The sequence below is a fragment of the Epinephelus moara genome, chromosome 18, assembly GCF_006386435.1.
Source record: "Epinephelus moara isolate mb chromosome 18, YSFRI_EMoa_1.0, whole genome shotgun sequence".
Classification (NCBI taxonomy): Eukaryota; Metazoa; Chordata; class Actinopteri; order Perciformes; family Serranidae; genus Epinephelus; species Epinephelus moara.
In genome coordinates this window covers 4,763,589-4,777,053 of record NC_065523.1, presented here as the reverse complement: position 1 = coordinate 4,777,053, position 13,465 = coordinate 4,763,589, and the positions used below count along the sequence as shown (strand labels likewise).

At 45.5% G+C, this 13,465-nt stretch overlaps 1 protein-coding gene across 2 annotated transcripts in view; it reads right to left on the bottom strand.

The window, feature by feature from the left end:
- LOC126404992 (proteasome activator complex subunit 3-like) overlaps positions 1-13,465 on the bottom strand; it is a 65,113-nt gene that overhangs the window by 24,574 nt on the left and 27,074 nt on the right. For both annotated transcript variants that reach the window (XM_050068475.1, XM_050068476.1), the window contains exons 5-7: positions 4,549-4,600; positions 4,271-4,386; positions 4,059-4,127 (exon numbers count right to left, since the gene is read on the bottom strand). In XM_050068475.1, coding sequence (XP_049924432.1) covers positions 4,059-4,127; positions 4,271-4,386; positions 4,549-4,600 — 237 coding nt within the window. The remainder of the gene's footprint in view (positions 1-4,058; positions 4,128-4,270; positions 4,387-4,548; positions 4,601-13,465) is intronic.

Genomic DNA, 13,465 nt, shown 5'->3' with positions numbered 1-13,465 from the left:
TCATTTGACCTGCGGCCATATGTTCTGGACACTCGGGTGAAGAGAGGAGCAGAGCTGTCAACTGATCACCACCTGGTGGTGAGTTGGATCAGGTGGCAGGGGAGGACGCCACGCAGACCGGGCAGGCCCAAACGAGCAGTGAGGGTCTGCTGGGAACGCCTGGCGGAAGAACCTGTCAAGATGATCTTCAACTCCCACCTCCGGGAGAGCTTCGACCGCGTCCCGAGGGCAGAAGGGGACATTGAGCCCGAATGGGCCTTGTTCTGCTCCGCCATTGTCAAGGCGGCTGTTGCGAGCTGTGGCCACAAGGTCACAAACCCGCTGGTGGACACCAGAGGTGAGGGGAGCCGTCAGGCTGAAGAAGGAGGCCTACAGGGCATGGTTGGTCTGTGGGTCTCCAGAAGCAGCTGACGGGTACCGGCGGGCCAAGCGGAGTGCAGCAGCGGTAGGGGCGGGGAACTCCTGACGTCAACTGGGGACACTGTCGGGCGGTGGAAGGAATACTTTGAGGAGCTCTTCAATCCCACCAACACGTATTCCAGTGAGGAAACAGAGCCGGGGGTCTCGGGGGCGGGTCGTCCAATTTCTGGGGCAGAAGTTGCCATGGTAGTGAAGCAACTACGCCGCGGCGGAGCCCCGGGGGTGGACGAGATTCGCCCTGGATATCTCAAGGCTCTGGATGTTGTAGGGCTGTCCTGGCTGACACGCCTCAGCAACATTGCGTGGACATCGGGGGCAGTGCCTCTGGAGTGGCAGACCGGGGTGGTGGTCCCCATCTTCAAGAAAGGGGACCAGAGGGTGTGTTCCAACTACAGGGGGATCACACTCCTCAGCCTACCCGGTAAGGTCTACGCCAGGGTGCTTGAGAAGACGGTCCCGTCGATAGTTGAACCTCGGATTGAGGAGGAGCAATGTGGTTTTCGTCCCGGACGCGGAACCGTGGACCAGCTCTTTACCCTCGCAAGAGTGCTGGAGGGGGCATGGGAGTTCGGCCAGCCAGTCCACATGTGTTTTGTGGATTTGGAGAAGGCTTACGACCGTGTCCCCAGGGGCATCCTGTGGGGGGTACTACGCGAGTATGGGGTTGGTGGCCCTTTGCTAAGGGCCATCCAGTCCCTGTACCGAAGGAGCACGAGTCTGGTTCGCGTGGCCGGCAGTAAGTCGGACCTGTTCCCGGTGAGGGTTGGACTCCGCCAGGGCTGCCCTTTGTCACTGGTTCTGTTCATAACTTTCATGGACAGAATTTCTAGGCGCAGCGGAGTGGTGGAGGGTGTCAGGTTCGGTGACGGGAGGATCTCGTCCCTGCTCTTTGCGGATGATTATGGTCCTCCTAGCTCCATTGAACAGTGACCTCCAGCTCTCGCTGGGACGGTTCACAGCCGAGTGTGAAGCGGCTGAGATGAGAATCAGCACCTCCAAGTCTGAGGCCATGGTCCTCAGCCGGAAAAGGGTGGATTGCCCACTCCAGGTCGGGGGGGAGGTCCTGCCTCAGGTGGAGGAGTTTAAGTATCTCAGGATCTTGTTCACGAGTGGGGGTAGGATGGAGCCGGAGACTGACAGGCGGATTGGGGCGGCGTCAGCAGTGATGCGGGCACTTAACCGGTCCGTTGTGGTGAAAAGGGAGCTTAGCCAGAAAGCAAAGCTCTCGATTTACCGGTCGATCTACGTTCCAACCCTCACCTATGGTCACGAGCTCTGGGTAGTGACCAAAAGACGAGATCACGAGTACAAGCGGCAGAATTGAGTTTCCTCCGCAGGATGGCTGGGCTCAGCCTTAGAGATAGGGTGAGGAGCTTGGACATCAGTGAGGGCTTCGGAGTAGAGCTGCTGCTCTTCCACATCGAGAGGAGCCAGTTGAGGTGGTTCGGGCATCTGGTAAGGATGCCTCCCGCACGCCTCGCTTGTCCAACCGGGAGGAGACCTCGGGGCCGCCCCAGGACACGCTGGAGGGATTTCATCGCCCGGCTGGCCTGGGAACGCCTCGGGGTTCCCTCGGAAGAGCTGACGAAAGTGGCTGGGGAGAGGACTGTCTGGGCTTCTTTGCTGAGGCTGCTGCCCCCGCGACCCGGACCCGGATAAGCGGAGGACGACGAGTACGAGAATTTCCAGCTTTGCCAATTCGCCGCTTAAAGACGTCAGAAACATTTTATGTTGTCACAAAACGACCTCTCATTTTGAACATTTCTCACCTGGGTGCTGGCTCCAGCAGGTCTTCAACGAACACCACTGACCACTCAGTGAGGTTCATGGCTTTGAAAATGAACATTTAGGGTGGTTTTAGGACAGGTTCACACATGGCCATAGGCAGCAGTGTTAAGCCAGGCCAGCCAAATTCTCAGAAAATGAGCAATCGTCACTATTTTGGTCATAGCCACTCTATTTCATCATAAACAATCCAGAAAGTGCAAAATACCGGACTTCTCCTTAAAGCTGTCTGTCATGATTTCACGCCCCTCTCAGTTGATGCCACGTCCCCACACTAGATCAGGGCCAAAAGTCTGAAACTGCAAAGAAAAGATCTGAAACTGAAAAAGAAAGATCTGAAAGTGAAAGAAACTTTTTGTACACTTTTTTTTTTTGAATACATTGATGTTTTTTCAGAATTCAAGATCAAAACTTGAATTTTAAGTTTCAAATTTTATTTTTTCAAGTACAAAACATTTTGTCCCAATATAGCTCCATAGAAAACCGCCTTGTCCCAGACAAGAACTCACAACTTCAAACAATAAACAGGGTTCACCGCTAAGGTTTTTTTTCACTTGCCCGGTCAGGCAAGTTGGTCAGAGATCTCCTCACCCTATCTCTAAATACATTTATTTTATCAATTAGTTATTAACTTTTACTATTTTTAGCAACTTGCCCGATTGGGCAAGTGAGTTGTTAGTTTACATGCCCGACCTTGAGTTTTACTTGCCCCGGGCAATCGGGCAATCCTTATTGTTGAGCCCTGATAAAAAAATGTGTTAAAAGCCTTTAAAATCTAAAACTACACCCATGTGTTAAAATATACTGTTGTTATCTTCATGTTAAAATGTATTTTTGTTTATCAAAATGCTAGCCCTTAAAAGATGTGTCACATTTTTTGGTCAACTTTTTTAAAAGGTGGGAATGCTGCTTAAGTATTGGTAGGTTTTCTACTTTCTCAAAAACTCATTAAATAATATTGATCTCAGGTGTGTCTCAACCAGAAAGGCCAGTTTAGACCAAAGATTCCCCTTGCAATGACTTGCAACTTGCACATAGTTGCAAGTCACTGGTATCGTACCGTGGGTCCCAATTTTGGTACCGTGACAACAACACTACCTACGGCAGTTGGGTCATAGGGTCAAAGTGTGGAGAAGACGCAGAGAACGCTTTGCTGATTGCTGCACTAACAGAGTAACATCCTCTGGTGGAGGCAGTGTGATGGTGTGGGGCGGCATCTCCCTCAATGGAAAAACAAGGCTTGTCATCATTGGCGGCAATCTCAATGCAGAGAGATATTGAGATGAAATTCTGCAACCAGTGGCAATCCCATATCTCCACAGTCTGTGACCGAACTCTATCCCTCAAGATGACAACGCTCGCCTGCACAGAGGTGGGTTTATTAGAGACTAACTCCAGAATTTGGGAGTGGAGAGGATGGAATGGCCTGCCAGCAGTCCTGACATCAACTCCATTGAACACTTGTGGGATCAGCTTGGGCGTGCTGTTCGTGTCAGAGTGACCAACACAACCATGTTGGCTGACTTGTGACAAATGCTGGTTGAAGAATGGGATGCTATCCCACAGCAGTGTGTGACCAGGCTGGTGACCAGCATGAGGAGGAGGTGCCAGTTAGGGTGCAGTGTAGCAGTAATCACTGAATAAGCGGCACTGATAGCTAGCTCCACCCAGACCCTGGTGGTGTGCAGTGCAGTAAGAGAGGGCAGAATTAACATAGAAACCAAAATGCGTAACTGGTCAAAAATATTCTTGGCAGTTAACCATTGACATCCCCATACAGGACACTCTTTTTAATCCACCACGTTTGTAGCCTCATGTCTGTTCCAGAAATATGTCAGTCAGTGAGGACGGACCTGTATGGAGACTCCAAAGTTGTTCCCATCTTCTATTCTGGGGATGAGCAGCTGGACCCACGTCTTCACCTGACAGAGTGTGGAGACAAGATGACTCAACTCTGACATATCTGTACACTGTGAACAGATGGATTCCTTTTGTGTGTGTGTGTGTGTGTGTGTGTGTGTGTGTGTGTGTGTGTGCGTGTGTGTGTGTATGTTCAGAGACTTACTGTGTTACACTTCTCAATCAGTGTCCTGATTTCTGGTTTGACTCGTTCAATCAGGTCCACCAGCTTGGTGTTACATTTCAGCATCCCCTCTGGCATCACCAGCATTTTTGTTCCCCCTGGAACCAAACAGCATCCACAGTCCACACAACCAAAACTTTTCTTTTCATCAAAGAGCAATGTTGCTGCCGGGTCAAGTTCTCACACTGCTGCTTAACTTTGATCAAACACAAGTCCGTCAGCACAAATGTTTCTCTGAAATTCTCATCTTTTGTTTTTACCTTGCCAGCTGTCATCAGTGACTCCATCTTCTAGTTTCCTCTTCTTGGTATTCTGCAGCAAAAACAGAAGATGTCATTTCAGTTTTGGCAATGTCTGCCTGTTGGTCACTCAATCCAGATATGGAGATATCGCTGTCAGCACACACAACTCCTTTCATAGAACAAAATGGCAGACGGTCAGGTCACAAATTGTCCAACTCGTTGGAAAATGATCAAGTTATCGTAGAGAATTAGCACATTGTCACTATACATCCACCATGTCCTATCGGGAATGCATCAGGATGCTTTAGCATTTACATTCCAAAAAATACATGGTAAAATGGGAACAACTTTTGAAAATGGTCCAGTATTGAGTGAGAGGGCTTTAGTCTGCAGCAGCAAAACAGGCTGCAGTGTAATCACGTGGGGCAAGTGCACACCCTCAATGTCTGTCCACTAGAAGTTAGGGCTGGGTGACATAACGACTATATACAATAAATCGATATATTTTTAAGCAAGATATAGATTTAGACAATAACATTTATAGTGATATAGGGTGAAGTTGCGTTACGTAACGCTGTTCTTCTGAAAAGCCGTGCCAGTGTGCATCTCTCTTCTCTCAAAATATCCGCTCAGCTCCGCCCCACTCACTCACTCACTCACAAGTTCTCCAGCAACACTAAGAGAGACACAGAGCTGCTCCTCTGTTTATTCAGTCTGTTAATGAGTTGTTCGTCAGTCTTAGTCATCAGTCCTTATGTTGCACATGCTGCGCTAAATTAGTCTGTGAGATGAATGAAGTGACCACAGTAGCATACAGTACATGCAGTACAGGGTTGCGCTGCGTGTGTGGGAGACAGAGCTGCTTGATTGTGTAAGGTGAGCTTTTGTTTGCTAGTTTGTGTGTGAGGTGGATCATAGCGCATCAACGTTCTTATTTGTAGTTGTGTGACATTAAGACAGCGCCTGGATGCAGGCAGCAGATGTGTTAAAAACGTAGCGACAGAACATTTCACTTCATATAGACGTATATAATGAGGACAAAATGTCTCTCACGCCTTCCTTCCCTCGGCCTCTCTGTTGATGCTCTGTGCATTAATAAGATAAATAGCTTAAATAAATAAAAAGATTTAAACCATTTTCCAGCCCAAGATTCATTTGAAAGGCCCTGAAAAAAACCCACGTTTTTATCTCCTCCCACAGAGATTTTTAATTGTGTCAAACTTCAATGGATTTAGGCTGATTTGATACTTTTATACTTATGTTCTGGTTTTCTGTACCATGCTGTACCTTTAAACCTCTGTAGCCCCAGTGCTATATGCAAAAAATTAATGTACAACCCTGCTATTCATTTTATATCATTTTTCATTTCCATGTTGTGCAGCTATATATTTTAAAACAGGGGAAAAAATACCTGTCTTTGCATTTTATTTTGATCACACTCTGTTTATATAAAAAGTGCTTGTGACATCTCAAATGTGGCTCTGACTTGCAACTGAACATGTAGCCCATTTCATAGAAAACACTGAGATATATATCATGTATCGCCATTCATCCTGAAAGTACAGATATCAATTTTTTGTACATATCACCCAGCCCAACTAAAAGTGGGTTTTTTTTGCCATGGACAAGCTCAGATTATAATCGTAAGTGTGTAACAACATTATTGAAATCTTAGTGTGAGCGAGTAAGATCCTTTTTGTGTGGCCCAAAACAGCCCTGAAATTGCTGTTGCTAAACCCACCAGACTCCATTTAAATAAAAAAGTAATTTTAGCGTGTATAAAGCCAGCATATTTTGACATCTAACTGGATGAATAAGGTTTTATTTTAACTAAACCAGAGTTGGTGATTGATGTAGGATACCACATTGAACAATTGGACTGCTGTAAGTTTCCCATTTCATCTGGCAGTCATGGTGCACTGAATGCAACACAAACCTGCACACTGCTCTTTTTTTTTGATAACTGTGTGAGAGTCAGTGAGCCATTCTGTTTTGAGCGCATTACTCTGTGAGCCTCTACATAACTGGGACACATAACTCTGTCACATTTCTCATTTCTGCACACAACACTTCTCAGCATGGGGTCAGGTAATACTGAGCGCCACTTGAACTGTTAACTGCCTGTCTGTAATCCAACTAATGAGCTCAACAGCTCCACATCAGCATTTTGACTGCAGTAATACTGACATGTTACATTCAAATATTTATTGAAATGTACTTGTTGCAAGGTATAAATGTTTTTTCCTAATTCAGAGCGAGGGTCTAGGGACTTTGGGAGTCGTATGCTGTACATACTGCAAAGTCCCTTGAGGCAAACTTGTGATATTGGGGTTTACAAATCAAATTAACTTGTTAAAAGAGTTGGCGGGGCTTCCATAATGTTGGGGGACTTGTGAGAGATATTACAAGAATGTTCAAAGTCGCAGCAGAGGCAGAGGTGCTATGTAAACACCAATCTCCAAAAAACAGACTGGATCCTACAACAGCATGGTGCTGAATCAAAAGCCCAACATTTCCACATCTGTGTTCATCAGGGGCCAAACAAGAACACTGGCTGTGAATGCTTTTTATACATTTCCAAACATTTTCAAACATACCAGGGTACCCTGTAGGTTAATCCAATCACTAATGATCAAGTCATCATCTGTATCAGCTACATTGTCACCTGTGTCTACTTCAAATGTTATGGCACCATCTTGTGGTTAAATTAATGTACTTCAATCCAGCCAAAATAAACCAAACCTTTAATTCAAATATAATTCCAAACAAACTATCAAAAATAGCCAACACAGTGGTCCAGTGGTTAGCATTGTTGCCTCACAGCAAGAGGGTTTCTGGTTCAAACCCTGGGAAGCAGGTTCGAACTCATTTGAGCCCATTTGTGCAGAGTTTGCATATTCTCCCTGTGTCAGCATGGGTTTTCTCTGGGTGCTCCGATTCCCACAGTCCAGAGACATGTAGGTTAAAGGCCCAAACATACTCGGGCGGAACGTGCGCGGAGCGGACTCCGCAGAGGTCCGCCCGGACTAAAAGCGGACGTCCGCAAGCCCTGTGCGTGCAAAGCTCAGATTTTACGACCGTGCGGACTCCGCTCCGCGCACCAGTGTCACACAAAAGACTGCTCGGCATGTATTTTTCACATCGCGGGGATTTTTCACGGACATTTTTACAGGAAACTACAACGCGGAAGTGCGCTCGACTATGGAAGCCCGAATGGCTGCGGACATTCCTCACGGAGTCCGCCCGAGTCTGTGAGCACCAATTGGTGACTCTAAATAGTCTGTAGCTGTGAATGTGAGCAGGAATGGCTGTCTATCTTGGTGTATCAGCCCTGCCATAATCTGGCGACCTGTGCAGGGTGTGCCCTGCCTCTCACCCAATGTCAGCTTGGATGGGCTCCAGCCCCCCCCCCCCCCCCACAGGTGAGGAGGACAAATATCCACTATCCAATACCATTTTGGTATTCCTCTGTTTACTTACAGCAGCTGACGAGGGTGCCGTGAGCCTGAGCCGGTGTTTGCGCTGTAATATAGGGCTAGTACATCTTCTTCCTCACTAATAATAGCCTACTGGTTCTCTGTTGGAAACAGCTGGTTAGCCGTTGCTATCCTGCGCACCTGCACGGCGTGGTGATGAACTGTCTTATTGATTTCTGTTGGAGTGCTGTCTTGCGGGCCTGCACGGTGGAGTCATACTGGCCAGAAAATAGTCCCAATTGATAGCAAGGTCTGACGTAATGCGGGGATGTTTTAAAATGATTGAAATAGTCTAACAAAACACATGCATACTTTTTTGTAGCTTAAAACCTTTTGGTTACGTGTCCCCGTACATCTTCAGAACTACTTTTTCTCCGGTAAGCTACGGGCGATTTCTCAGTGCAGGAGGCTCGTTGACAGTAGTGACACTGTCACATCAGAGCTACAGATGGTCAGCGTTTCACACAACTTCATGTCCAAAAACCTGAACTATCCCTTTAACATCGAAATTGGACATGCAAAGGCTTCTCCTCTTGCCATCTGAAATGGTGAGAGACCTCATGATCTTTGTTCTTCAAACAAGGAAAAGTCATTTGGCCCTTATCTCCACAGGATGCCCCACCTCAGACCTCAGTGAGAGACCAGTCTAGAAACTAGACTGGACAGTACTTTTACAGTGTCATCTGACTCTGTAATGTCACCAGGAAATTGTAGGAAAAGTTATGCTCTCTCACAGTGTTCATCCCAATATCCCTCCTCGACTCCTCCTTCCTCTATCCTCGATCACTTGACCTGGAAATCAATCAAGACTCGCCATCTTGTAGGACGTCTCAATTCGTTAAATGTGCTTGGAAGAGTCGAGGAGTCAAGGAAAGAGGAGGCTTTCAGAGGAGAAGGAAGCGAGGATACACAAGTGCAGCCTTCGCATAAGTCTTTTACCAACCGACACACCCCGATTGGATATCAGTTACTGATTGGACGGCACAGCGCTGCAGCTGAACAGACTGACCTGATACATCACAACATTACTAGAGTTTCATACAGAGTGAAGACAGATAACAGATTAAACTCAAGTGTATCACTGTCACGTTTTATATTTTATTTGTTGTCTGATTCACCATTGAGGTAAAAATCTGAACAAGGAAACTAACTTTCTTCATTTATTAGAAAGATTTTTCTCTTTATGATCTGTTATTTTCATTATCACCTTTAATTTTGGATACAATCAATGTCGGACAGTCTGTCTGTCAGAGTCTGTCTGTCATCAAGAAACACTTTAACATCAGTGATCGTCATTTCCATTCAGTCACAGCTGAGGCATCATTCCTGAGCGTTGGGCTGATGAGTTACAGTATTTTAATTTTCCAGGAAACATCTGACCTAATAAATTATTTACAGTGTTCAAAGACATCGTGATCATGTTCTGGGTTATTAAATAATGAACTCACAATCAAAATATCAATAAATACAGAGGCAAATAATGAATAAATCAAATACACATTGTGTGATTCTGAGCAGGACACAGTACATATTATAACGCAGGTTGTTTTTCATGTGCAGGTGATTGTTCGACAGAGAGAAAACACTGCTGCTCTGTTACTGATAAGTGTATTTGTATATTTATCATGTATATATAACATTATTTGTGTGCAGACACAAACTCCATTAAAACTTTCTATAGCTGTTAATAAAGCCTCCATTACAGCTGATTCAGCTGTAATCAGCTGCCGCCGTCATCACAAACTGATGTCGCTTCAGGTGACGCTTCGGAGGAAAAGACGTCTCATTTCTCTAAAGTCGTATTTCCTCTGTTTCTTCTCTCCACGCGTCTCATCCTCGCATCTCTCCCCTATGTGTCCTACAAGGGCGGAGCTAAGATGCAGGAGAGAGATGCAAGTAAGGGAAAAGTGGATGCAAGATATGGTATTGGGATGAACCCACAGTCTGTCCTCTTTCCTCCTGGGCCTTGGCCAACCCAGACAGGCTCTCTCTTGCTCCTGGACCCTTGACCTGCCCAGACCTCTTCCTCCTGGGCTCTGACCAGCTCAGAGGCCCTTGCCGCAGAACCACTATAGGGAGGACAATTGCTCTACAGACTTTTGTTCTCTTTCTCCTGGACCATGACCTGCATGCCCACAGCAGGGCCAGAACCTGGTACCAGAGAAATTAGTGTGCAAACACAAGGTTTGCAACTAACTTTCCAGCAACAAGGAGAACCAAGTTGAGTTAGCACCCCAGCGTCTAACTCTGCAAAGACCCCAAGCGACCAGCGTCCTCAGATCTGCACATTTGGAATGAGGAACAAAACAAAGACTGCACCTGGAACCACAGCTCTTTCCAGCCTTCCTCTGCCAGATAACGAAAGCAGCACACCACTAGGGGTGTCCCCGACTAAGAATTTTCATAGTCGAATCTGATTTGACAGATTTTTCCTTGAGCCGACTAATCGTCGAATCATGTTGTTTTCCCCCTCATTGATTAATGAGCTCATTTGCGTCAGTTTCCGCTCCAGAGAAAAGAGGTAAAACACCCAAATAAACAAATTTAATTCTTCAGTTGTCATAATAAGATAATAATAATAAAAGTATAAGGGTTATCATTTTATCTTTATCTTTATTCCTTTTACTTCATCAAGGTATGATGCTCTAGATGAGCGCAGACACGCTGCAGCCTCATGCATGTCTTTAATAGGAGTCGTTTCTGACTCGTCAGAGCTTGCCATTTCATTCACAAATAAACATCCAAAAACATCATCAAAAGGTTTAGAAACAGTTTTCCTTCTTTCTGACTTCAACGTACTTCATTAATCAGCTCAGGTTCATACAAGTTAATCCACACGGTCCGTGCGTCACCACTCTCAAGGACAAAAAGTAGCCAAATAAAAAATCAGTCTATCAAGAAAACAATCAGCGGTGAAATTCGTTTCAAAACACTTCAGGTAAAAGAATAATCCTTCAAAAAAGTTTGATTTGAGAGCACATACCTCCTCCAAAGTGTTTGTTTATGCGCTCCGCCACTGTAAATCACCATAGGCCTTGATGCTGCTCTGATGGTCCTGCAGTGCACTCACTCACCTCAGCTTATTTGGATCGAGCAACTGGGTGATTTATTCATGCGTAGTAATGATTATGCCTACTGATTAAACGCAGGTGTCATTTTCAGTTTTTTATTAACAGAAATTAGGCTGATGTTTGTATCAAAATAGGCTATATATCATGAATTACTAGAAAACAAATACATACTATATCAAATCAAGATGTTCAGCAGCAGTGAGCACCCCCATATAGTCAGAATGGCACGGTCTTGTTTCATAACCACATTTTGCGACGATTCGACGGGCGAGACTGGCAGTCGAATCAGACTTCTCCGAATCGAATCACCGAATCATCAACTATTCGGGATCACCCCTACACACCACAAATCTTTCTTCCATCCATTCAAGGATTGGTAACGTAACAACTGGGCATAGCATTATTACAGCTGTACAGGCTAAGTAAGACTGTTTAACTTTTTGACTGTGATTTAATACTGTTTATAGAGTCATTCACTCACTCAGTATGTTTATTTCACATTCACATATCAAGGAAAACGTGTGAAGTTGAACTCACGAGAGACATGTGAAATGGGGTCACCCCAGAGAAGCTAATTAAAGCTTATAGGCGGGGGCCCAGACATATAACAGGTAACACACAAATACATGAACAACAAAACGACACATAGTCCCAGTAAAGATCTCCACAACAGTCCTACAAGCCTAGGAGAAGGGTTTTTGGGCACCCAAGAGGAACCCTAGGTCGAAAATTAGATAGATAGATAACGTGAGTCAGGTTAAAGAAATATATCAGTCTATACACACATACATACATACAAATATACATACATATAGGCGTACTTACATACACACATACGTATACATATACACACGTATATACATATACATACACGTACACACGCACATATATACACATACATATACATACACACATGGGCGTGTATATATGGGTATTCATTGTTGTGATTGTTTGCAGTTAGGTCATTAGTAAGTTGGCTTTGCCAAAGCTAAGTGTTTAGTTTGCTAATACTGTTCACAGACAGAGTCTTGCATGCAACTAAACATCCTCTGCACTTATCCAGATCCTTTGCAACACATATCACATTCACATAGACCCATTTACAAATTTGCTTTCAACATAGCTATACCCAAAGAGGCATCTCAAAGTTCCCACTTCTTTTCCTTTGTCTATTGGTGCATTCCTAAGTGCTGGGAGGTAGGAAGTTTCAGACCTCCAACTAGGAAAAATGCATTGAAACGCCCGTCGAAGCTGGAGGTCCTAGGTGCAGAGTCAGGCCAGATTGAGCTACCCCGACCTCACCGTGAATCAACAACGTGACGTCAACACAACAATGGTGGCACACATAGAGATGCACATCGCAGTGAAATGTAAATGCCCAATTACTTTACATAACGATATCTAGTTGTACCTGGATATCGTTATGTAAGGTAATTGGATATTTACATCTTACTACATATCGTCATGCAAATACACTATAGCAACTAGTGCTGTCAATGTTAACGTGTTAACGCACGCATTTATCCAAAAACATTACGCGTTACAAAAATATTAACGCAATTAACGTGGGTACTGCCAATTGGCATATATCCACTTTCCAAGCATGTACTTTGCTCAATTCTGTAGCTAGAAAAATGGCCATGGTATCAAATTTAGGGCTGGGCGGTATACCGGTTTGTACCGAAAACTGGTATTTATTTTCGTTATGATATGAATTTGTTATATACCGCAATACCAGTGAATAGCCCAAACAACGTCCGGAACGAGCGCGGCGGGAAAGTGTTTCAGCGGGGACCCATTTCACCTCTGCACACCACAGGCACGCTTGAGCGGGTGAGAGTGAGAGCATATAGAAAAGTTTAGAGTCGAGAATGGCTGCCGGAGAGAGTCCTGAAAGAAAAGCAACTGTACACGATGACCCAGAAGAACTCATACCGTAAAGAAAATCAGTGTTTCCCCTATATGCAACTAGCAGCGGCGCACCGACGTTTACAATTCTCCTCTGCCCTCTGTATTGCGCACGGCGGAGTTTCGCCCCGATGCCCCCCCCCCCCCTCACACACACACACACACACACACAGACACACACACAGACAAAGCGCACACACACACAGATGAGCACACTAGAGTATGGCTCGGGCCGCAGCGGATTTTTATCCCACTTTTCTCGAGTCTTCAGTGGATTTATTGGGCTTTTTGGCCAAAGGAGTCCTCACCTTTGCTCGTGCAGTGAAACACCGGAGGAGGGGGAAACGTGCCGGTGCGCTTGTGCGTCTCCGCCAACGCGGACACCGCACACCGCTGCCATGCAGGTATATTTCTCTCCAACGTGCGTTCGCTGGCCAGTAAACTGGATGAACTTCAGCTACTGATGGTGAAAAACGGAGA